Source organism: Cyprinus carpio, chromosome A24, assembly GCF_018340385.1.
Source record: "Cyprinus carpio isolate SPL01 chromosome A24, ASM1834038v1, whole genome shotgun sequence".
NCBI lineage: Eukaryota > Metazoa > Chordata > Actinopteri > Cypriniformes > Cyprinidae > Cyprinus > Cyprinus carpio.
Window position 1 is genome coordinate 23,969,456 of NC_056595.1, and position 26,081 is coordinate 23,995,536.

General features: G+C 42.4%; 1 protein-coding gene across 1 annotated transcript in view; it reads left to right on the plus strand.

The window, feature by feature from the left end:
- The first annotated feature begins 1,473 nt into the window (after positions 1–1,473).
- LOC109058039 (interferon-induced protein 44-like) overlaps positions 1,474–26,081 on the plus strand; it is a 29,891-nt gene continuing 5,283 nt past the window's right edge. The window contains exons 1-6 of the mRNA XM_042714836.1: positions 1,474–1,881; positions 4,930–4,963; positions 5,538–5,745; positions 7,228–7,374; positions 7,714–7,888; positions 8,158–8,258. Coding sequence (XP_042570770.1) covers positions 1,851–1,881; positions 4,930–4,963; positions 5,538–5,745; positions 7,228–7,374; positions 7,714–7,888; positions 8,158–8,258 — 696 coding nt within the window. The 5' untranslated portion in view covers positions 1,474–1,850. The remainder of the gene's footprint in view (positions 1,882–4,929; positions 4,964–5,537; positions 5,746–7,227; positions 7,375–7,713; positions 7,889–8,157; positions 8,259–26,081) is intronic.

The window sequence follows — 26,081 nt, forward strand, 5'->3', positions numbered from 1 at the left end:
GCAGTATATTTCATTGTACACATGGGGTACTTTTTTTCTCTGTGTTCACCAAACCCATCTTGAGTGTTTGCTGGTAAAAAGCTCATTTTTAGTTTCATCTGACCATAGAAGCCATTCCCATTTGAAATTCCAGTCGTGTCTGACAACTGAATATGCTGGAGTTTGTTTTTGGATGAGCTTTTTCTTGAAACCCTCCCAAACAACATGTGGTGATGTAGGTGCTGTTTTTAAAGTTTTCTGACCCTGAGACTCAACTAATTTCTGCAATTCTCCAGCTGTGGTCCTTGGAGAGTCTTTAGCTACTCAAACTCTCCTTCTCACCGCACATTAGGATGATAAAGACACACGTCCTCTTCTAGGAAGTTTCGTAACATTTTATGTTGATTGGTAATTCTTAATTATTGCCCTGATGGTGGAAATGGGAATTTTCACAGTTCTAGCTCTTTTCTTAAAGCCACTTCACTAATTTGTGAAGCTCAATTATCTTTTGCTGCACATCAGAAATATATTCTTTGGTTTTTCTCATTGTGATGGATGATTAATTAAACATGAAGCCAGAGCTGGATGATTTCATGTTTTCTGTGAAACAGGAAGCCAGAGCTGGATGATTTCATGTTTATAATCATGCTGGAGTGCTCAAAATTGTAAATATGAATGGGAATGTACTTCAGAGATATTTTACTCATAAGAATTTATAGGGGTGCCAATAATTGTGTCTAACAAGTATTTGAGAAAAACACTTATTTCATAATGATATTTACCCCCATTTTAAATTCTTATTATCCATGAAAGGATACATTTTTGTGATTTTTTTTAAATAAAAGACCAAAAGGATTAACAATGCGGATGAATTTTCACAGCCTTTTTTTAATATTTACCAAGGGGGCCAATATGTTTTGCCATGACTGTATGTCTTTAATCTAGTCTTTAAAAATTAATAAAGTCCAGTAATCAGACATAATTCAGTAATTACATAATCCAGAAATACTAGAAGAATTGTTAATTAGATCCGAAATCATATTTAAACTGTAGCCAGAACCCATTTTTTGAAAGTCATGTGCTTTTTAGGAAAACCATCCTTGATTAAAACAGCAGAAAGAGAGAGAGAGAGAGAGAGAGAGAGAGAGAGAGAGATTTTTTTTAACTTTAACAATCCTTTATTACAAAAATAATTCACCACACAATTAAATTACAATATTCATTTATAAAGAAAACAAACCCAACTCACAAACGTGTAAAAACCAAATCACATTCGAAAACAGCACAAAACCTCATTGTAACACCAAAGTTCAAAATTTTATGATTCATTATTTAGTTTAAAACATTTTAAAAATACATTGTGAAAAAAAATATTGGTCATAATAATCTGCATGTTTAATTCTGGTTTAATTAATTACTACCTCATATACACATCCAATCAAAATAAACATAAACAAATAAAACATACAGTGATGTACCTGTAGATAAATACAGCCTCAGATACGAGCTGCCATCACAGAACACAAAAACCTTGTAAACACTTGAACCAATGAATCTAATAGATCTACAAAGAAAAACACATGAAGGTGTAACTCATAATGCTATATTCCAAGTTTTCTATCAAAACAGTTGTTTTGGGAAATGTAATTATTCAGAGAAAATGCTGACCCGCACCCATTATAATCACGAGAGATGACACACATTTTCCTTTCATTTCCAATCTGTTATTTAAAGTGAAACTGAAAGTTAGACCTGGATGTATAAATATACCCTCCCATGAGAGCTGCCTACACATCACATCTGCACATCCTTCAGGAGCACAAGAATATAGTTCTGTGATTGTTATTTGTTCAAACGACACAAGATTGCAAATGGGAGCAAGTGAATCAAAACCAACTGAACGTAAGTACTGCATTGAATAATGGGATTGTTACTGGGGATTGAATGATAACTGATATGCATCTTTTAACTTATTTACTTTTTAAATATATATTCCATCTATTTAATCAAATTTGATTTATTTAAATGCATAAATTCATAAAATGCATCAGTTTAACAAAATTAACTAACACTATTCATAATGAAAAGACTGCATTTTAAAGTCTGTTTGAATGACTTGATCGAGTCTTGGATCCTGTAGTCACTCTCAGGTGTCTGTTATTAGAATACAGACTGAACCTGGGGTATATAACTGAATTTTAGCAGTATGAGCATACAATGTTCAAATAAGAGTGTTACATTGCAAGAATGGTTGTGGTTCTGAAACAGAAATAAGCAAATAAAATAATAGCAAATAAATAAAGTATTCTAATGATAATTACACTCACAGAAATTATATTATATTATGTAATGTACACAAATCTAATCTGTGATTGAAGCAAACAACAGCCCTCAATTGCAACGCTGTGGCTGTTGTGGTATACAGCAGTGGAGTACACAGACCTTCGGAGGGGCAGGGGAGAAGTGGTGTGACCGAAAGGGCTTCAGCGATTAAAGGTGCAGGGGCTCGAGCCACCCACACATCCAATAACCCCCACAACGCAGATGGACGAGCTCGACACATGCGCAGTACCGCATATTTAACTCGTTCTGTCTCATTAACATTCAGGGGGCAAACGCAAACACGCTTCAAACTATCGCTGTGTATCTAAAAAACAATATCATAAGTAGGGCATAAATTGTACTTTAATCTCTACAGCACATTTCCGATCAAGTCAAATGATGTCACCACTATCTCTATAGTGCTTTATTCAGTACAGATTATTTCAAAGATTTTGAATAATAAAAATATTGCAGTAATATAATATATAAATAGCATAATAATTTGTTGGCAGAGACTATTTACATTAACTCCGCCCACCAGTGCCTGGCTGCGATAAACAGCACTGCAAAAGATGCCCATTTATCTGTAGTTTCAGTAGTGCAGCGGGTAAAAGACGTGTGATGATTGATTTTGACACGATCGACCCAAGATCAAGGCCACCCTTTACTAAACTTGTTTTACTCCTTTTCCCATCACAAATCAAATCAGAAAGGCATTTAATTTCAATAAAAATAAAGGAAATATTTGAAAATTGGAAATAAAACGTCTCATTAATAATACAGTGTTATTAGGTGGTTAGCAGTATAGATGTAGGGAGGTTTTTGTCCCAATAAAGTTGCATTCATTCAATAATATTTTTAAGTATGATCATTTAAACACACTATGTTATTGCGTTCTGTTTTATAATGTACTACAGTACTGAAATATAAATGTCTGATAAATAACTACTATTTACACAATTATTATTAGTTCTGTTCAGTATGTAAAGTACAATAATTATGAACTGGGCAATATAGCATTGTTTACTAGTATGAATCCTTAATTAACAAGTCTTTGTAAAAAGAATGGTTAGTACATTTATTTGTGAGGTAACAACCTCAGCAGCTGTGCTTTGTCAATGTTTTTGTCATGTGTGACAACACTTTAGCACACTACTCTGAAACATTTGTTGCTTATTGTATACTTTTTCACACACTATTCTTAAAAATAGTAGGCAGTATACACTGTGTACTGGGCAGTAAGCAGTAAGCAAGTATGCCATTTCGAACACAGCCTGTATCTTAAACCCCGTTGCACACCGTTTCCAGGAAACATGTCGTTCAAACCAGAAACCGTAGCAAAACGTTGCGCACTGGTTTGAGCTTATACTTGCCCCTGGTTTAGCTGTATTACATTTCCTGTTTGGTCCTGTGTTTGAGCAAAGTGACACATGTCTGACACAAAAAAGTCACTCTCCCAGTTTATCTTGCTCCAAATTAAAGGTCACTAGTTCCAAAAATAAATGTCTGGATTAGTTATTTTATCTGATTTATATTTTAATTAATCCATTTCACACAAGAAATTTTAGTTTATCCGTTATTATAAATAATTTATTTTAAATGAATGTTAATATATACAAGGTCGTATGCAATATCAATAAGCTGTATTAATAGATGCTTTATAAAAGACTACTTGACTATGTTCGAGTCTTTATCATTTTGACTGCACTGATAAAGCAAGATAATTTCTTTCATTTGTCCTCTTTTATGAACAACAATTTTTTCCTTGTAAATGCATTTAAATTAATCATATTCTTTAATCTCTTAACCTTTAGCAAAACCTTTAACCTTAAACTAAGGTTTGTGATTGGATGTTCACCAGTGATGTCACGCATTCATGTGCATGTGCTCCACAAACTTAGGATGGAAGCCTGAGTTGACAAAAACAAACAAACAAAAAAAAAAAGAAAGTTGATGATCAGCAGCATGGTACCAACAAAGCCGGATTGGAGTGGTTTGGTTTTGTTAACTCAAAACTAATCCTGTAACTCTGAATTTGTTCATTTACCATCATGGTACAGGCCCCTGGTCTGCTATTGTCGGGGTGAGTTGTTGATAAGTGTTACCTCCTGTGTTTTTTGTGATCCTTTCTTGGTTCCGTCATGTATTTTGGATGTATATCTCTGTGGATTATCATTAAAGGATCTTAAACTGCATTTGGACCCGCTGCCTGTTGCCTACTTGTGCTTATTCGTAACACAAACACTCCTGTTATCATTCTGCAAATATTATAGGAATGTTACTTTTGATATGTTCCCTAAACATTTTGAAAACAGTAGTATTTTAAAAAATGTTTCAAGAACGTCCAACTAAAACATCTCTGAAAAACAGTTCCATAAACGATGAATGTTTTTGCATTAATGTTTTTAAAACATTATTAAAGCCAGAAATTTTGAACAAATGTCATATTAATGATACTATAAAGACATCTGTAAATTTGAGAGATCCTTGACAGAATGTTAGCCAAAGTTCTGAGAGCAATCTGTTAGATGGGATAGTTACATTCTCAGACTCAGAGATTGAGATAATACCAGTTTATTGTTCAACTGAATTGTTTATTTGATCTTTATATATTTTTTTTCTTCACAGAACTGAATGAAGCATGGAGGACATTTGACTGGGGGTAAGCTACATATACAGAGGTTATGTGGACTATGTGGTATGTGTATCTTGTCTTCATAGTAGTCTGTTCAAAGATATGGAAAATTTTGTATTTGTAGAAAGCCCAAATAGCTAAAATTATATTTAGGCCTACCTACTGTAAAATATACATTGTCTAATACACATTTGTTTTGAATATATCTGAACTCTTAATACATTTTTGTTGCTGAAGTTTTTTTTTTTTTTTTTTTTTTTTACATTGAAGGACATTGTGTGCAGGCTTTATTCCCCTTTTGCTTGGAATTATAAAATGAAGTAAAACTGGTTTAAAAATATAAAACAATAAATGTATTTATAATGGAGATGTAAAAGAAAAAAAGAAAAAGAAAAATAGCTAAATTGTGTAAATTGACAAACATATTACATATTCGCTGAAAAAAAAAACAAAAAAAAAATGTTGTCAGATAAAAAGATCCAAATGTTTTTGTTATATATATATATATATATATATATATATATATATATATATATATATATAGTCTCACATTATTTTAATAATTTAGTGTGTAGATGATTTTATCTCTTGTCTTTTGTAGACAGAAGGAAGAGCTGAAAGAACGTCTAGAAAAGTTTACGTTGAGTAATCCAGATGTGACAAACGTCAAGATCCTGGTGGCTGGACAAATTGGAGCAGGGAAGTCCAGCTTTATTAACTCTGTCCTTAGTGCCTTTCAAGGAGAAATAGTTAATGAAGCAATAGCTGATGTTTCGGGATCAGCCGCCAGTCACAGTTTCACAAAAAGAGTAAGCATTATTTGACTTCTAGATTTCACACATGGTAACCCAAAATACTGTACGAAAACCCCCTAAGGCAGTGGTTCCCAAAGTGGGGGTCGCGACCCCCCGACCCCGGCGCAGGGGTCCCGAGATGATTTCTGTAAAAAAAAGTGGAAAAAATATATAGGCCCTATATATTTTTGTTGCAATTATTTAAGCCCATTTCGCACGTACGATCACACCGTTTGATCAGTCTAGGCTGGTCCCTGGAGTGTACGATCACACCGGTCAGTGCATGACGTGAAATTCAAATGTGCTCTCGCGCGTTGGCTGGCGCTGAGCCAGAGACAGGCGCGCTCAGAGGGGTCATCACAACTTTTCAGTGGTTTTCAACCACATAATGTTTTATTTTAGGTTCAGACATATAAGTACTAAAAAAAACAATACTTTAGAGTTTGTAAAATACACACTGATGTCAAAGGACGAGGCAATAATAATCCTTTCCATTATAATTAGACACGTTTTATGCATATCAGAGTACACATTGTGTAAGTAACTTTAAAGTTTACTCTATTATTCACCCAGTTCACCATCCACTTACTTTTATGTATTTCGGAGAAGTGGATGAATTCAGTGTTGTAAATCCAACAGATCCGATTCTCTGAACTGCGTCTGCTGCACAAACTAAGATGCCGTCGCGCATACAGCTCAACTAACGCAATCGTTATAAAGGTGTTTAAACAACAAAACACTTCCACTTGCATTATTTTGAAAATCGGAATATTCAGCTATTTCATGCCCATATCTAACACATTTGTGAATATTTGAATAAAAAAGGAAAATGACATAAAAGCAGATCATCATTCATTCAGCTCTGTTGTTTCTCTGCGGTGTGTCACGTGACAAGCAATGACGCGTCACCATGGAAACCATAAAGTGGCACATCTAAATAACGATCGCCTTGAAAAAACTCACGCTGGGGGGTCAGCCAGAATATTTTAAATTTACGTGTGAAAGGGTAAATTTCAATACTTGTTAAATGGTGTTTTGCAGAAAAGTCTGATACAAATAAAAAAAATAGGCCTATAATATATATATAATATATATAGTATATATATATATATATATATATATATATATATATATATATACATCTATACATATTCAATTTGTAATTTTGTCCCAGACATTACGAGATTACGTCAGCGTCAATCACAATCAAGTTACGTACGTACATCACGCGCAGCAACACAACGTATCCCTCTTTCTGCTAAACTTAAAAGCATCTCAATTCTCCAAAAAAGGGGTTGTTGGGGGGGGGGGGGGGGGGGGTCGCGGGGCAGCAGCGCATTTATCATGGGGGTCGCGGGTTTTGAAAAGATACCGCATCAGAGCTTTAAGGGAAATATAGACAAATCATCAACCAAACCAGACATTTGTATAAATCATACGCATTGTGTGATATTTAAAAATATATATTGCCATTTTCATTTTTGTCTTTGTTTACAGCTGAGAACATACCGCATCAGAAGTGGAGATGCAGATTTGCCTTTTGAATTATGTGACGTAATAGGCTTAGAACCTGAAAGAATATCTGAGTGTCAACCAGATGACATTATCAACACCATATATGGTCATGTGAAGGAGGGATATAAAGTAAGACATTCAATTAAAAGTTGAAGGGGTAATTCACCCAAAAATGAAAATTCACAAAAGAAGATATTTTGAAGAATGCATGTAACCAAACAATTGCTGGAAGCCATTGACTAGAATGGGAAAAACGTGTTACATATTCTTCAAAATATTATCTATTGTATTTAACAGAAGAAAGAAACTCATACAGGTTTGGAACAACTTGAGCGTGAGTAAATGATGAAAAAAATTATTTTTGGGTGAACTACACATTAACTACATTCATTTAATTTAAAAAATAACATTTGAATGTGTACAGTATCGCTCACGTTTATATATTTTGTTTTTATTTCATAAACCTAGTTCAAGGAGAAACCTCTCACTAGTGATGATGAACATTACAATCAAAACCCTTCACTGTCTGATCAAGCATTCTGCCTAGTTTACGTCATAGATGCAAATACATTCCAACTCTCTGAAGATGATAAGATACTTACAGAGAAATTGAGGCTCATTCGCCAGACCATCAGTGATAAAGGTAAAACGTTCTATGATTTTTATCTTTCTTATGCACAACACTGTAATACATAAAAGCTCCTACATTCCACATGGGAACTAGTTTAGCATATGTGCATATTTGAAATACATGTCAACAGTAGATAAAGATGCTTTAAGTGAACCAATAAAAATGTAATATTATTTGCCGTTGTTTTGGAGAAGATGAGAGAAATGGAAAACGCAGGTATATATTACACAATTTAGATTTGTTTCATTCGGATTAAAACACTTTAATCTTTCTCATTGTAGGGATTCCTCAAGTGATTGTCATGTCTAAAGTGGATGAAGCAAGTCCTCTGGTCAGTAAAGATCTAAAGATGGTCTACAGAAGCAAGAAGATCAAAGAGAAGGTACTGTAGGTCATTTAATCATCTATACATGTTGTATGTTGTTTTCTATAGTTTTACAAACAATTTTTCATTGTGTTTCTGTCCAGATGGAGTTTGTGTGCAGTTTCAAAGTGGGTGTTCCAATGAGCAACATCTTCCCAGTGAAGAACTATCATAATGAGATTAACACAAATGATAATGTTGATGTTTTGATTCTCAAGGCATTTGATCAGATTGTGCGTTCTGCTGATGCAAGACAGAGGCATGCTTCCAACGAATGTATACAACAATAATAGCATTTAGGGTTAAATGAATATTAAATGAAGAAGTGTATCATCTGAATCAAGACACATTCCATGTGCAACATAGTACAGGTTATAGCCAACGATAAAAGTGACACACACATAGTATTAGAAATTGCTACACAAATTAGCTGTCAACGTGATTGACTTGAATTGACTCAACAACAACAAACTCAAAATGATAAAAAAAATTAATTATATTTAAAAATTCAAAAACATGTTAGCTCTTCCTGTTGTTGTTGCTAGCTGCATTTATTTGCTCTTCTTCTCCGTAATGGCTCCCTACTGAACTATTCTGCAGTTATGTTTTTTTTTTTAATTTTTTTTAATTTATTTTTTTATTATCAACTGGTGCTATGTTTCAGTTCATTCAGCATCTACACATAATCCATCATGGTAGCAGAGAATCAACGTGCTAATCAGTATTACTTTATATAACCCTTATAATAATTCATTGCTATATGTGATGTAAAAATCCTATATGCTACTCTGTTCCTAATATTACACTATATGTCTTTTCAAGTAATGATATTTACTTATTAATTCCAAACCACTATCTAAAAATTCCACAGTAAATTTCCAAAGAACCCACAGTCTTCTGGTTTTGCCGCAGTGAGGTCTAAGACCCAAAAACTAGTCTACGCTCATCACACTCTTGAAGTAACACAATGTTTTGTGAAGCATCCAATTTGCTCCAGCTGTCCCAGCATGTTGCTTCATGTTAGAAAAGCATCCGTTAAATACAAATAGATTTTCATGAACACTACTAACATTAATAGTTAATAGAAAATGTTATAGAATAAAAAGCCATATAAAGGATATGGAACACATGCAAGAGAAGGTATGCTAGCATGCTATTCTGAATTCAACCTGTCTGCATAGAGATATTCCTGCATAGAAACTGTGTATCTAAATAAAATCTCAATAAAAATAACTTGTTAATGGATACTTGTCGTTTTGGAGTCACTATCTCTATTTTATACAAAGATTCAAACCAACCAGCAGAGGGAATGCATGAGTTTTGAACTCATCTTTGAAAAGCTGGTGGATGTCACAAAAAACCTTGGCACGACCCTAGTCCTCCTCTCACTTTGATTAGCTTGTTCAGGTTTGATTTAGGTTGGAGCTAAACTCTGCAGGAAAGAGTTGCCTACCTCTGGTGAAGACTGTTAGGTCAACAACATGTGAAATGGTGGCGTGAAAGGACTTTATTTTACATTAGTACTGTTGATAGTTAATGCTATTGTAGTTGTTATACTGGAATTACTTCATAGTGATATATATGTGCCCCTTTTTACATTGTTTGTATTGATTCTACATTTTATTGTAGCTTTAGTTGTGAGACATTGTTGATTCCTGCAGGGTACTTTGCTGTATTTCACAGATGAAGGAACACAAACATAAAATTCTACAGCAAAATCAAAACTGCTAGTTAAATCAAGTCAGACACAAGTGAAATTAGTTCATAGCTTCTCTGTTTATTCTCAGTTATGCTACCAATTTCGGCAACAATAATAATAATAATAATAATAATAATAATAATAATGTAACCCCCTTGAAATTAGGGCGGTTAACACGAGAGCTCAGCTCTGCCCCGGCCTCCTCGTCCCCTTCTCTATCACCTAGCGGTTGTAATTATATCAGCAGATTCAGTACATTCACGATAGAAATGCAGCGCTTTCCAACTTCATTAAAATGTTATGGTATTAAGTTGCAAATGTGAAGCTCCAAGGCAAAGAGGCCTGCACAGTTTCGGCCAGTCAGAAGATGGTATTGACTGGATATGCCAGAAATGTTTCTTTACCTTTGGGTATGCCTATCCTTGTCGAGCCCTTTACCCATTCCAATTTACCAAGTTGGCTTCTGTTCTGTAATTATGTTCTCACTTACCCAGCCAGGACTACGTTCAAGGTGCCTGTTCTTGTGCAAAACTGCACCGATCATGACATTACAGTACCGTCAAAGAAGATCATATCTGAGCTTTCAGTCCCTCTTTCCCTTTCCAACCCAACGCAAACTGTGACAAAAGATTCTCCGCTTGCAGAGGCATGTGCAGGAGTGTGTTCAAACACTAAAGGTTCCATCACTTTTGATTTTGGCGAATCTCCTTTGCCTGAAAGAGGCAAAAAGCTAGGATCACACAAAAATTAAATTCCATGCCAGAAGGCTTTGCTCTCGGTGACCTGGACTAAGGCCATACTACAGAAGTCAAACATCGAATCTGCCTTTCTGATCCTACCCCATTCAAACAACGAGCAAGGCCAATACATCCATCAGACCTTGAAGCGGTGAGACTCCATCTTTAAGAGCTGTGTGACGCTAACATAATCCGCAAGTCAGAGAGCCCCTTTGCGTCACCCATTGTGGTAGTGAAAAAGAAAAATGGTGCTATAAGACTCTGTGTTGATTATAGAAAATTGAATAGCCAGTCCATTAAGGATGCATATGCCCTACCGAACATCGAGGAGGCCTTTGCGTCATTGACTGGATCCAGGTGGTTTTCAGTCATGGATCTAAAATCTGGCTATTATCAAGTAGAGGTAGAGGAGGAAGACAGACACAATACGGCATTTGTAACCCCAATAGGGTTCTGGGAATTCAACCGCATGCCGCAAGGGGTCACTAACGCGCCAAGCATGTTTCAATGTGTAATGCAATTCGCTTATGCAAGCAATTCGCTTATGCAAGCAATTCGCTTATGCAAGCCGTGGACTGTCCAACTGTGAACGGCGGTATCCTGTTCATAAGCTAGAATTTCTTGCTCTAAAGTGGGCAGTGACCGACAAGTTCTTTGACTTCCTTTATGGAGCTAAATGTGTCGTCATGACTGACAACAACCCCTTGACCTACGTGTTGACTTCAGCTAAACTCGATGCTGAGGGACACAGATGGTTAGCTGCCCTCTCAAATTTTGATTTCAGTATAGAGTACCGAGCCGGGAAAAGGAACCAAGATGCAGACGGTTTATCCCGAAGACCACACATGCAGAATGAACATGATCACAGATCCAAGGAGGAGGATGATCGAATACAGCAGTTCATTTCTCGGTTTGTGAAGGAAAGGTCGGAACCAGTGTTCTCCAAGGAGGCTGTGAAAGCTGTGTGTCAGAGACATAAAGTGCACAACAGTTTAGACTCTAAAGATGGAGCGGATAGCGAACCAGCAATTGTTGAGGTTCTGTCCATGAGTGAGGAAGCTATCCCACCTGATTTCTTAACCACAGCTGTCTTCTTCGGAACTTGCATGCTTCCAGGTATGACCCAGCAGGACTGGGCTCGTGAGCAACGGAATGACCCTGCTTTGAATCGAGTGAATGACATTGTTAAGTCACACAAGCGTCTGCCCTGCCGTGCTAGACTGCTCGAGGATAGAGAAGTCCAGATGATGTTGAGAGTTGTAGACCAGTTTGTTCTTACTAATGATTTCTTGGATAGGAAACGCATCATTGGAGGGGAGCCCCTATTCCAGCTTGTTCTTCCAAAAGCTTTCAGACCAGTAGCGCTTACAGAACTGCATGATTCATTTGGCCACCTGGGTTTTGAAAGGACTGTAGACCTTGTGCGACAAAGGTTTTATAGGCCCAGAATGGCACTGGATGTAGAGGAAAAGATAAAATCTTGTGAGAGGTGTGTAAGATGCAAAGCAAGGGTAGAGCAAAGTGCCCCTCTTGTTAACATAACTACAAGTCATCCCCTCAAACTGGTCTGTATGGACTATTTATCCTTGGAGCCAGATGGAAAAGGCACAAAGAACATACTCGTAATGACTGATCACTTCACAAAATATCCCGTTGCTGTTCCAACCTCTGATCAAAAGGTGAAAACAGTTGCCAAAGTCTTATGGAACCACTTCTTTATTCATTATGGTTTCCCAGAGAGACTTCATAGTGATCGAGATGTGACTTTGAGTCCTCTGTCATAAAAGATCTCTCAGTTGCTAGGTATAAAGAAAACCAGAACAACGCAGTACCATCCACGTGGCAATCCAGTGGAACGGTTTAATGTGCTTGGACACAGAGCTCTGTGAACACCCGGCCTCTTTTGCAATGACCTTTTATGTCTTGCCCTCCTTGTGCAAGGTGTCAATGGTCATCTTTTGGACAACTGTCAAGTCAGCAGTCTTCCCCATGATTGTGTAGCCTACAGAACTAGACTGAGAGACCATTTAAAGGCATTTGCAGGTGTTTTGAGTTAATTAGCTGATTAGAGTGTGGCACCTTTTCACAATATTCTAATTTTCTGATACTGAATTTGGGATTTGCCTTAGTTGTCAGTTATAATCATCAAAATTAAAAGAAATAAACATTTGAAATATATCAGTCTGTGTGTAATGAATGAATATAATATACAACTTTCACATTTGAATGAAATTAGTGAAATAAATCAACTTTTTGATGATATTCTAATCATATGACCAGTACCTGTATGTTCTGCTGCAGCTGCTCTTTACTACAAAGTCTGATTCCTGCAATGAAGAGATATGTTTATTTTATTTAATAACATTAGATGAATAATTTATCTAAACACTTTATTAGACAGTAATCAGTGCTTACATTGGCTCTTCTCTTTCATGTATTTTTATACTTATTTACATGAAAGACTCTGAGCAGGTGAATCACTAAACATAAGCAACCGGATAGCATATCATAATGCAGAACTACCCTCAAATACAAACAGTTCAACTCAGAGATACATTTTTGCCAGTATTTTCTAATTTAGCTGTTAATGCTGCCATCAAAGTTTGGTAGAAAGAGAATAATTATTGCTGCAGCACCTGGTACAAGACCATCTCTCCTGCAGTCATACAGCATCCCCAGCTGGACGGGTCTGCCTAGAGCTGCGGTCTCTATTGAATTCACTCCCACTGGATCCATGCTGACAAAACACAGAACACTGATAGAGAAAATACACACTGATAGAGCTTTGATTGATGAAATTATTCACACTTCTCAACATCATCCGAAGTTATTTTTTTTAAATATAGCCTTTAGCGCCATCTGGTGGATCTCACAAATTAATACAATGCACAAAAATTTCTCACTTTCTGATTTGTGTTTATTGAACAACTGATTCACAGACTTTCATAATATATATATATATATATATATATATATATATATATATAGATATATATTTAATATTAAAAATAATGATTGAATGGTTTCTCTAACAGTCAAATAAGCAAAACAATTAAATACAGACTCAGATTATTACTTGGCCTTTTTTGTCATGAGGAGTCTGAAAATTTCAAAGCAGTGTTGCTAAATAAAATTTATTAAAGAAAAAATATTTTTTTCTCCATAAAAGACATTAGTCGCCATCATCTACTGAAGAAGTAAACAAACTGCTGATATACATGTAGGCCTATATATGCATGAGATGGTATATATCCTCATGTATCACTGGGATTGTTTTCTGTCAGGCCAGAGCACCAAAGGGCTGTAAAAGGGCCAATAGAAGCGGACCTCGAGGAAAACCTCGCAATAATCACTGTGTTTCCACTGAAGGACAGATACACACACTGAGATAAGGGAGAAAAACTGAGATTTTATCATCATTTCACACAACAGAACATACATACCTATTCAGTCTCGTCTGCTTCCGTTTATATGTGATCACAAATCAACTCCATGAGGGCTTTAAGGCCAAAGGTGCGCACATTTAGAGATACATTGATAAATTCTCATGTCGAAGTCACAATAACAAAAAAATTATCTTTCTTTTTTCTATTAATTTTCCAGTAAAGTTTCCTCTCTCCTGTCTCACTAATGCTATTCTTTCAGTCAAAAATGAAAATGAAATCCCAAACAGAAAACAGGAGTTTTGATATGCGGATGTACAAAATATGATACGAGGAAGTCCAGAATCACAGGGAAGAAACAGAGGCACATTGACATGAAACATGAATACAAATAAATTCACAATTACAGTAAGATTTGTCTGTGTTCATCAGGCAATTTCTAGTATTTTTGAAGAACAATGTAAAAAATAAAATAGCATCACATAAATCTAGAAATATATTTCTGCCTCATATTATAAGCAGAGTGCAGATCAGATCGTAATCAGATGTTGATCAAACACTCGCCGGTGAGTTTTGAGCCGAGAAAATGGATTAAAATGTCTTAAACAGGGAAATGAGTGTCCTCTTATTGGGTGTAAAATATTATGTCTTTTGTTACTTTTTAATAGGTGGGTCTCAACAGTAACCAGGCATTAAATCAGTTTTAAAATGGATTTACTTGCTGTTTTGAGACTTTAAACACATGCAGGAAAATAGATCAACAGGTATATTCACAGCAGGCAATACATGTTAGGACACATGAGGACAACACCCTTATGTTCATGTGATTCCTGAAAATATGCAGCTTAATAGCAATGTAATTCCTTTCTATTTGAACACTTAAACTAAACTTTGTGCAAAAGTCAGAGGTGAAATAATTTTTATTTATTTATTTTTAATTTTTTGGTGTTCTGAAATCTTAACAGTGTGGTTGTGAATTGTGAAGAACTTTTCACTACAGCAGGGCCGGACTGGGACACAACTTCAGGCCGGGGAGTCTTACACTCATCCAGGCCATCCTATACAACAGGGGTGTCGCAACTCGGTTCTGGAGGTTCGCTATCCTGCAGAGTTCAGCTCCAACTTGCCTCAACACACCTGCCTGGAAGTTTCTAGTATGCCTAGTAAGATCTTGATTAGCTGGTTCAGATGTGTTTGATTGGGGTTAGAGCCAAACTCTGCAGGACTAAAGTCCTGCTATACACCCACAACAATTTTTGAAACTACAGACAACCCTGTTATTTGTATATATTGTGACGCGTGTCCCGAGCACTCATCAGCGTCGCCCTGGCAACAGCACAGGCACACCTGTGCCTACTCATCATGGGCTGAGCGGCCACACCTGCGTGCCATCAGCCGCTGCCTATTTAAACCCCGCAAGCGGGCACAGAGATGAGAGATGTCTCCACAAGAGCCGGCTAACTTTGTCTTTTCCTCTGCCTCTAGACAGCAGCGTGTGCCGGCCCACCCCCACCGCCATGGGAGAGCACGGACCCACACTGCACTAGCAGCACCTCACAGACAAGACGCCGAGCACCGAATGCCCAAACCACCTAACCGCACCGCCTTTTCAGTTAATAAAATCCACCCTTTGGGGAACTTACCCTCATCCTCGTGTCGTGTCCTACTTCACCCCGCCACACTGGTGGAGAAGGCGGCCATAACAAGTGAAGTGGACACCAACGACCCCACCCCTCACCGCGGCTACGAGTGGACTGGTTTGGATTTCTTTGTTTTGATTTTTTTCCCCTCACGGTCTTTGCCTCACACGTCTTCTCTGGTTCCCCAGGTGGCGCTCCTCCCCCAACGATGGAAGAGCTGCTAAAACATCTCACCGAGGTGAGCATCAGCCAGCAGCAGATTATGGAGCACATGGCCTCTCGGCAGGGGGAAACTGAGCGAGAGTTGGCCGCGCTGCGCCTAGTCCAAGCAACCCAGCTGCTGCCCAGGATGACTGGCCATGACGATGTAACGATGTACCTCCAGATGTTCGAGGCCGTAGCTGTGAGGGAAGCGTGGCCCAAGGAAGATTGGGCATGCATCATTGCACCCTTGCTCACGGGAGAGGCTGAGCGTGCCTACTTTGCGCTTCCCCCGGAGCTAAGCACCTCCTACGAGGACCTACGAAAGGAGATCCTGGGACGAATGGGGTTGTCGCCGATTAGCGCGGCCCAGTTGTTCAACGAGTGGACCTTCGACCCGCGGCAGCCAGCCCGGGCCCAAGCCGCTAGCCTCTCCCGTCTGGCTCAACACTGGTTGCTGGCCGGGGGTCCCACCGCACACCAGGTAGTGGAGCACGTTGTGGTCGACCGCCTCCTACGTGCCCTTCCCCGCCCACTACGGCAGGCTGCCGGGATGCGGAACCCGGCCAACGTAGACGAGCTGGTCGAGGCCATCGAGCTGGCAGAGGCCACCCAACACCGGGAGATAGGGGAGAGAGCGCCGCCGTTTCCTCCTCTTCAGCCGGGTTGGCATCCCGTCGCAGATACTGACTGACCAGGGTACCCCCTTCATGTCCCGGATGATGGCAGAGGTATGCAAGTTACTGAAGGTACAACAGCTCCGCACCACGGTGTACCACCCCCAGACCGACGGGCTCGTAGAGCGCTTCAACCAGACCCTGAAGCAGATGCTGCACCGGGTGGCAGCCGATGATAAATGGGACTGGGACCAAATGCTTCCTTACGTGCTCTTCGGCATCCGGGAGATTCCTCAAGCCTCCACTGGCTTCACCCCCTTCAAGCTGCTCTTTGGCCGACAGCCCCCGCGGATTGCTCGACGTAGCCCGAGAGGCCTGGGAACAACAACCGGCGGTACACCGAACCACCATCGAACATGTGCGTGAGATGAGAGAACGGATCGAGAGAGTGATGCCCATCGTCCGGGAACACCTAGTGAAGGCCCAACAGGCGCAGCAACGACAGTACAACCGGGCGGCCCAACCACGGTAGTTCCAGCGAGGAGACCACGTCCTGGTCCTGGTGCCCACGGCTGCCTGCAAGTTCCTGGCTACTTGGCAAGGCCCATATACAGTCACGGAAAAGGTTGGACCAGTTACGTACCGCGTGCGGCAGCCCGGTAGAAGAAGGGAGGATCAGCTCTACCACATTAATCTGCTGAAGCGCTGGGTCGGGACCGGGCCCCAGCTCTGCGCCTACACCAGCTCCACTCCTGTGGTTGTGGATATGGATGCCCAACTGTCCGCCGCCCAGAAGTCGGAGCTGCAGCACCTGGTCAGTCAGTTTCCGGATGTGTTCTCCCCCCAACCAGGGCGGACCCACGTACTGGAGCATGACATCCGCACACCACCAGGGACCATCGTCCGGTAGCGGCCCTACCATGTCCCGGAAGCTCGGCGACACGCCATCGAGGAGGAGGTACAGGAGATGTTGAGGTTAGGGGTAATAGAACCATCGTGCAGCCCGTGGTCCAGCCCCATCGTCATGGTCCCGAAGCCCGACGGCACCCTCTGCTTTTGTAACGACTTCCGCCGCCTGAACGAGGTCTCCGAGTTTGACGGTTACCCAATGCCCCGTGTAGACGAGCTGCTGGACCGATTGGGAAGGGCCCGGTTCATATCCATGCTCGATCTCACCAAGGGCTACTGGCAGGTCCCCCTAACGGAGCAGGCAAAACCCAAGACGGCCTTCTCCACCCCAAGCGGCCACTGGCAATACCGGGTCCTTCCCTTTGGCCTACACGGGCCCCCAGCCACCTTCCAGCGGCTCATGGACGTCCTCCTCCGACCGCACCAGGACTATGCGGTGGCCTACCTCGACGACGTTGTGATCCACTCGGAGACCTGGCAGGACCATCTGGAGAGGCTGCGGAGGGTGCTCACGGAGCTGCGCCGGGCTGCCCTGACCGCCAACCCCCGGAAGTGTCATCTGGCCCTTGCCGAAGCCAAATACTTGGGGTATCAGGTGGGTCGCGGCCTGATCCGACTGCAAGAGAAGAAGGTGGCAGCTATCCTCTCTGCGCCGCGGCCCACCTCTAAAAGACAGGTACGGGCCTTTTTGGGGTTGGCGGGATATTATCGCTTCTTTATCCCTAACTTCTCCTCCTTAGCCTCTCCCCTGACAGACCTGACCAGGAAGGGGCAGCCGGAGAAAGTCGGGTGGAACTCCGAAACAGAAGTCGCATTCCTGAACATCAAGGCCGCCCTGACGACGGAACTGGTCCTCCGTGGCCCTGACTTCAACCGCCCCTTCCTGCTGCAAACGGACGCATCCGACACCGGGTTGGGAGCCGTCTTGTCGCAGGGCTACGACGGTGAGGAACACCTGGTGATGTACATCAGCCGAAAGCTGACCCCCGCAGAGCAACGATATGCCACCGTAGAGAGGGAAGCATTGGCCGTAAAGTGGGCAGTCCTGGAGCTCCGCTATTACCTCCTCGGCCGCCACTTCACCCTCCTCACGGACCATGCCCCCCTGCAGTAGATGGCCCGGGCGAAGGAGACCAACGCCAGGGTGACGCGATGGTTCCTGGCGCTCCAGGACTTCCACTTCACCCTACGACATCGGGCGGGGACGGCCAACGCCAACGCCGACGGACTCTCCCGTCTGTGGTCAGCTTTTGCAGGTCTGTCAGGCACCACTCCCCGTCCTCCCCCGATCTCCCCACTGCTCCAGAGGACTAGGACGACGCTTGGGGGGGGGGGAGTGTGACGCATGTCCCGAGCACTCATCAGCGTCGCCCTGGCAACACCACAGGCACACCTGTGCCTACTCATCACGGGCTGAGCGGCCACACCTGCGTGCCATCAGCCACTGCCTATTTAAACCCCGCAAGCGGGCACAGAGGTGAGAGATGTCTCCACAAGAGCCGGCTAACTTTGTCTTTTCCTCTGCCTCTAGACAGCAGCTTGTGACCGCCAGCCCCACCGCCACGGGAGAGCCGTACCCACACTGCACTAGCAGCACCTCACAGACAAGACGCCGAGCACCGAATGCCCAAACCACCTTACCGCACCGCCTTTTCAACTAATAAAATCCACCCTTCGGGGAACTTACCCTCATCCTCGTGTCGTGTCCTATTTCACCCCGCCAATATATATATATATATATATATATATATATATATATATATATATATATATGATGTCCATACAAATAATAGGGTTGTCTGTAGTTTCAAAAATTGTTGTGGGTGTATAGCAGGACTTTAGTAATAATAATAATAATTCTATATAGATTTAAAATATATATAAATCTAAGTCCTTAGGCTGCAGCTGTGCAAAATATACAGGTTCTCACTTGAATGGCACCTCCATTTCCCTTTTCCATTTCTTCATTTTCCTTGATATCTCGTTTTCTCACTTGTGTGTGTGTGTGTGATATTATTATTATTATTATTATTTTGGTTATTTTTCTTGTATCTGTCATTTCTTTACCATTAGGTCTGCTGTTGTGAACAGAACTGTCTCCATCTTGTTGCAAAACAGCCACCTCATTGTAACTTGTTTGCACACAATTTAAATTAAAAGTATTACATTAAGACAGTGTTATTGTTGTTATTATCTTAAAATCACTTTATTACCCAAGATTAACAAACCTATATTTCATACAAATATTTTACAATAAATTTGCATGCCTAAATATCAAAATTAGTACAATATGTTTATAGAAAAATAATACTGAACACGTTATTGCATTATTATGTCTCATATTTTTGTGGTGTTGTCTGCACTAGCTCCCTCCTTTACTATAAATTCATGTGAACATCTGTCTGCTAAATATACTAATGCACCTTTACAATAGATACTAATGATGTCCTTTAACATAATAATGGAATGCTACTGATGGGCAAACATTTGCTTGCAGTTTAATACTTAACTAAACTAAGACAAAAATACAGTAGCCTATATACAGATGAAACTGATCTGCACTTGAAGCCCTGAACAGTTCAGTAATTTTGCTATAATTTGCTGGACAGTGTTATTCCTGCTTCTTGCTTGCCTTGCTGCTGTTTTGTGATCGTAGCGCCGTGTAGCTTTGTTTTTCTGTAGAATCTTTATATTACTATCACTCTTTGTTGTTTAAAGTGATAAAATATAACTTAATTCCCACCATATTTCTGATATTATCTATCAATCTAATCTGATTAATTTGATCGTTCACTTTTATTTAAAAGTTTTTCACAAGTTCATCAAACAACTGTGGTAAGAATCTTTCATCAAGCACGGTGAGTAATGGCTTCTCCTGCTATTGTTATGTGCACTGCTTGCCACATGTATAGTTTATCTCTCTCTGTCGGTGACGAGGGATTCATATGTGATAAATGCAGGGAAATAGTTAGGCTGATAGTGAAGATTTCAGAATTAGAGACACGCATCCAAACTTTAATTGAGGACAGTAAGAATGTGAGGGCTCTAGATACGGGTTTTGGATGCGTCTAGCTCAGGGAGTCCTGTACATTGTTAGGTTCTGGTAACAGGGCCTTTGCAGCAGGGCAACTGGGTGACTGTGAGGCGGCATAGTCGTGGGTCTAAATACCACTCTTCTGTTCCGATCAAAATATTAAACAGGTTCTCCCCACTCAGTGATGCACCCACTGAGAAACCTGATGAAAGTGCTCTAGTTCTTGGCGATTCTATTGTACGGAACGTGAAAATAGAGACACCAGCCACCATAGTCCAATGTTTACCAGAAGCCAGAGTGCCTGACATCTTAGCAAATTTAAAAGTGCTGGCTAATGCTAAACATAAATACAGTAAGATTGTTATTCACGCCAGCGCTAATGATGTTCGACTTCGCCAGTCGTAGATCACTTAAAATAACATTAAAGAGGTGTGTGAACTTGCAAGCATGATGTCAGACACTGTAATATGCTCTGGTCCCCTCCCTGCTTACTGCGGTGATGAGATACATAGCAGATTGGCATCACTCAATGGCTGGATGTCTAAGTGGTGCCCGCAGAATAACATAGGTTTCATAGACAATTGGACAAGCTTTTGGGGCAGACCTGACCTGTTGAAAAGAGATGGTCTTCATCCCTCCTGGGGTGGTGCCACTCTTCTCTCTAGAAATATGGCACGTAGTTATGGAGTTTGTACTTGACTAACTGGGTCCCAGGTCAGGAAGCAGACAGACTGGCTAAACCGACCGTCTGCTAGCCGCCTCACGTCACAGAAGTCAGTTAATTCTCAGCACATAGAGACTCTTTCCCCTAGATATCACATGATATAGACACTGTTTGGGAGCGCAGCACGCGCAGGCAGCTCTCGAGGGGGCTGCTTGCGAGGATTGTGAGAGATTACCAATCCGTGTGCTGCGCTCCCGCCTGGCTATTTTCAACGAAGACGGCCAGGCTCGCGAGCCCCGTGGTGCGGGACCCGCGTCCGCTGAGGCGGCGCGGCAACGCTCTTTATGGGGCTCGCAGATGGGTTTGGCGGAGGATCCCGAGACTGCCGAGGCACGCCATCCGCCAGTTCCGATGCTCTCCCGCCTCTTCTTCCGCACGAGTGGAGAGCCCGATGCTTGAGCTGTCTGCTTCCGAGGAAGTAGACGTGCTCAGCATCGAGGGCGGGGATTTTGGGGATGACTCGCCACCCCATGTCCCTGCATATGAGGAGCTTCTAGAGGTTGTCTCTCGTGCGGTGGCCCGTCTTAATATCAGTTGGCCACATGAGAGGCAGGAAACGCTTATTAAAAGCAAGTTGGACGAGCGTTTCCTGCAGCACAGAGAGCAACCTCATCGTCGGGGTTTACCGTTCTTTCCCGATTTACACAACGAGTTGTGTAAATCGTGGAACAAACCACACTCATCTCGTGTGTCCAACCCCCCGTGCTAAACTATAGTGATATTTTGGGGGGGCGAGAGAATGGTTATGGGATGATACCTCGGGTGGAACAGCCGCTTGCCACCTATTTAGCCCCCGAGTCTGCATCATCCCTAAAAACCCCGGTGCTGCCCACTAAACCATGCCGTGTTACATCTACATTAGTGGGCAGGGCTTATATGGCTGCAGGTCGGGCTGGTGCTAGTCTGCATACAATGGCGGTACTAAAAGCGTACCAGGCCGACCTTCTTAAGGATATTGATGAGGGCGAGGGCCCGACTCCGTAAGATATTGCGGAGTTGAGGAAGGCTGCAGATCTGTCTCTCCGAGTCACCAAGGAAACGGCCCGCGCTGTCGGCTGTTCCATGGCGGCGATGGTGGTCTCGGAGAGACACTTATGGTTATATCTGTCGGGCATCAGGGAGAAAGACAGGGCTTTCCTCCTCGATGCCCCGATTTCCTCTTCTGGCCTGTTCGGCGACTCAGTTAATATCGTCGTCGACAGGTTTCAGGAGGCGAAGAAACAGTCTGCAGCCTTCAGACAATACCTCCCTCGCCGCTCGAAGCCTAAGAAGCCTGCCCCAAGCGGGCAGCCACAGTCATCTGCCAGCTCCTTCGCCTACAGACAGGCGCAAAAAGAGAGTGTCACTTCTAGAGCCCCCCCTCAAGCAGCCTGGGGGCATAGTTGACGCTCTCAGCCGAGGCCTCAGCCTAAGCAGGGCGACCTGAGGGCCGTCCTGCAGGTGAAGAAGGCTTCAACAGGGAGGTCCCAGCCAGATCGAGGTCGCCTCCTCCACGGAGCCCGCAGGAAATCGATGTCGACTTCCCGCCGTCGAGTGCGCTTCGGGACGCATCGGTTTCCAGCGAACGTGCCCTGCACTGTCCACCCCACAGGCTTGCGGCAGGCAGCATTCGCGTCCGCACATTGAGAATCGTTTTCGGTCGAACCCTGCCGGAGATCCGCTTCAGGGGGCCAAGAACGAATCCCGATTAATACCCAAAGCCAGCCTCGAGAGGCTGGTACCCTTAGTAGAATATTTCGATGCATGTAAAAATCTCACGAATATTTTTCCTTGGGTTCTGCGCACCATTCAAAAGGGGTACAGACTACAGTTCGGTTCCCGCCTGCCAAAGTTCAACGGGGTGGTCGGGACTGTAGTCGACCCAGAGCAGAGTTGGGTATTGGAACAAGAAGTAAGCTCTCTGCTGGTAAAGGAGGCTATAGAACGTATTCCTCCTCCAGACAGGGAGTCCGGGTTTTACAGCCGCTACTTCGTAGTTCCCAAGAAGGATGGGGGGTTGCTTCCAATAATAGATCTCAGGCACTTGAATCGGTCTCTGAGGAGGTTCAGGTTCAAGATGCTCACTATTCCCATCATCGTGAACCAAATTCAATCCGAGGATTGGTTTGTCACGATAGATCTGAAGGACGCATACTTCCACATTTCCATCCTTCCATCTCACAGGAAGTTCCTGAGCTTCGCTTTCGGGGGCGAGGCGTACCAATATCGGTTCTTCCGTTCGGCCTAGCTCTCTCCCCTCGCACATTTACAAAATGTATGGATGCGGCTCTAGCACCGCTGAGGCTTCAGGGTTTCAGGGTCCTCAATTACATCGACGACTGGCTGATTCTAGCCCAGTCACAAGAGCTGGCAGTTCAGCATCGAGATGTTGTCCTTGCCCACATCCAGAGCCTGGGGTTGAGACTCAACACGAAAAAGAGCGTGTTGGCACCAGCCCAGAGAACCACGTTCCTGGGAGTGGTGTGTGATTCAGTCACGATGCGGGCACAGTTGTCTCCTGCACGGATCGAATCCATCCTGGCCACGGTGACCAGGATAAAGCTAGGCCAGGCCATCACTGTAAAACATTTTCAGAGAGTGTTAGCTCTCATGGCAGCAGCATCCAATATCATTCCATTCGGTCTCCTGCACATGAGGCCCTTGCAGTGGTGGTTGAAGACCAAGGGGTTCTCCCCGAGGGTAAACCCGTTTCGCATGATCAGGGTTACGCGCAGATGCCTTCGTTCCCTATCTATGTGGAAGAGAGCTTGGTTTCTGTCCCGAGGTCCCGTGCTGGGAGCGTCATGTCGCCGGAAAGCCGCCTCGACAGACGCCTCCCTCACGGGGCTGGGGCGCGGTCATGGACGGCCGCTTTATGAGAGGTCTATGGCAAGATCGTCATTCCTCCTGGCATATAAACTGCCATCCAACCCCACTGGCCGTGAGGGCTCACTCTACCAGAGGCATGGTGTCCTCTAGAGCCCTCCTTTCAGGGGTCCCGATCCAAGAGGTCTGTGATGCAGCAGGATGGGCCACCCCTCACACTTTTATTAGATTTTACAGCCTGGACATTCCATCGACACCTGGCACCCGTGTGCTCTTGTCCTAAGTGTGCCTGTGCGCAGCTTCACACTAGGACAGACAGGGCTCGTTGTGGCATAGTGGATACTCGTTCCCCAAAGTGTCGGTCGACGCAGTTCGAGGTTCCCTCAAAGGGGAACGTCTCGGGTCACGACTGTAACCCTTGTTCCCCGAGAAAGGGAACGAGAACTGCGTCCCTTTGCCACACCTCCCCCTGCCTGGGAGCGCTTGCTTCATCACAGAAGATATCTCTGTTGTGTGCCGGCGTCCTTTTGTAGCTTCCGCTTATGCCGTCACACATTACGTCATGACGCAACACCAATCAGGATTGGCTTAGTTTCATTCATACTTCAGAGGTGCTACGTTGAGGGGCATTTCCCCAAAGTGTCGGTCGACACAGTTCTCGTTCCCTTTCTCGGGGAACAAGGGTTACAGTCGTAACCCGAGACATTTTGTGCAAACTTCATATAGCTAAAACTGTAAATTCTACTTCTTGTTACAAGTATGGTAGAACCATCACTTCTACCACAAAAGACTGCTTTGTAAGTAATCTTCCTGATGTATCCCAATTCCTTAGCATATCCAAAACCTCAGAACAACTTGATGATGTAACAGAAACTATGGACTCACTCTATCCAAATCCATTAAAGGATTTTTAGGCTGCATTAATTAGGTAAACCGGAACCGGGAACACTTCCCATAAAACCCGATGTACTTGCTACATTGTTAGAAGAATTGCATCTACGCTCATATTAGTCTGTTTCTCTCTTATTCCGAGGTCACCATAGCCACCAGATCCAGTCTGTATCCAAGTCAGAGGGTCACTGCAGTCACTCGGATCCAGTACATATCCAGCCCAGATGGTGGATCAGCACCTAGAAAGGAACTCTACAGCCCTGAAAGACAGCGGAGATCAGGACAACTAGAGCCCCAGAGACAGATCCCCTGTAAAGACCCCATCTCAGACGACCACCGGGACAAGACCACAGGAAACAGATGATTCTTCTGCACAATCTGACTTTGCTGCAGCCTGGAATTGAACTGCTGGTTTCGTCTGGTCAGAGGAGAACTGGCCCCCGAATGAGCCTGGTTTCTTCCAAGATTTTTTCTCCATTCTGTCACTGATGGAGTTTTGGTTCCTTGCCGCTGTCACCTCTGGCTTGCTTAGTTGGGGACACTTCATTTACAGCGATATCGTTGACTTGATTGCAAATTATTGCACAGATACTATTTAAACTGAACTGAGCTGGATGATGACATCACTGAATTCAATGATGAACTGCCTTTAACTGTCATTTTGCATTATTGACACACTGTTTTCCTAATTAATGTTGTTCAGTTGCTTTGACACAATCTTTTTTGTTTAAAGCGCTAAATAAATAAAGGTGACTTGACTTGACTTGACTATACTGTATTTCACTGCTGCTTCTGGTCGTTTCTTCGAGTCCCACATAATATTGATTACTCTGTTCAAAACTGTTTGACGGGAGCGCGGAACAAATGTGAGCAGAATCAACTGATTCATGATTTATTATAGATTTATTATCGAATGTCAAACTCAGCAATGATCACTTTGGTACATGTGGCATGCAGTAATATAAAATAATAAGAATGGAAAAAAAAAAAAAACTGGCCAGCGGGCCAAATCAGACGCCAAGAAACCAGGAATTCTCGCTGTGCTCCCAATGGCCAGTCCGGGCCTGCCTCTGAAACAATTGGAGAGCACAAACATTTTCTTTTCTGTTATTTAAAGTGAAACTGAAAGTTAGACCTGCATGTATAAATATAACCTCTGATTAGAGCTTAACATCACACCTGCGGTAAGAACTGCATTAAA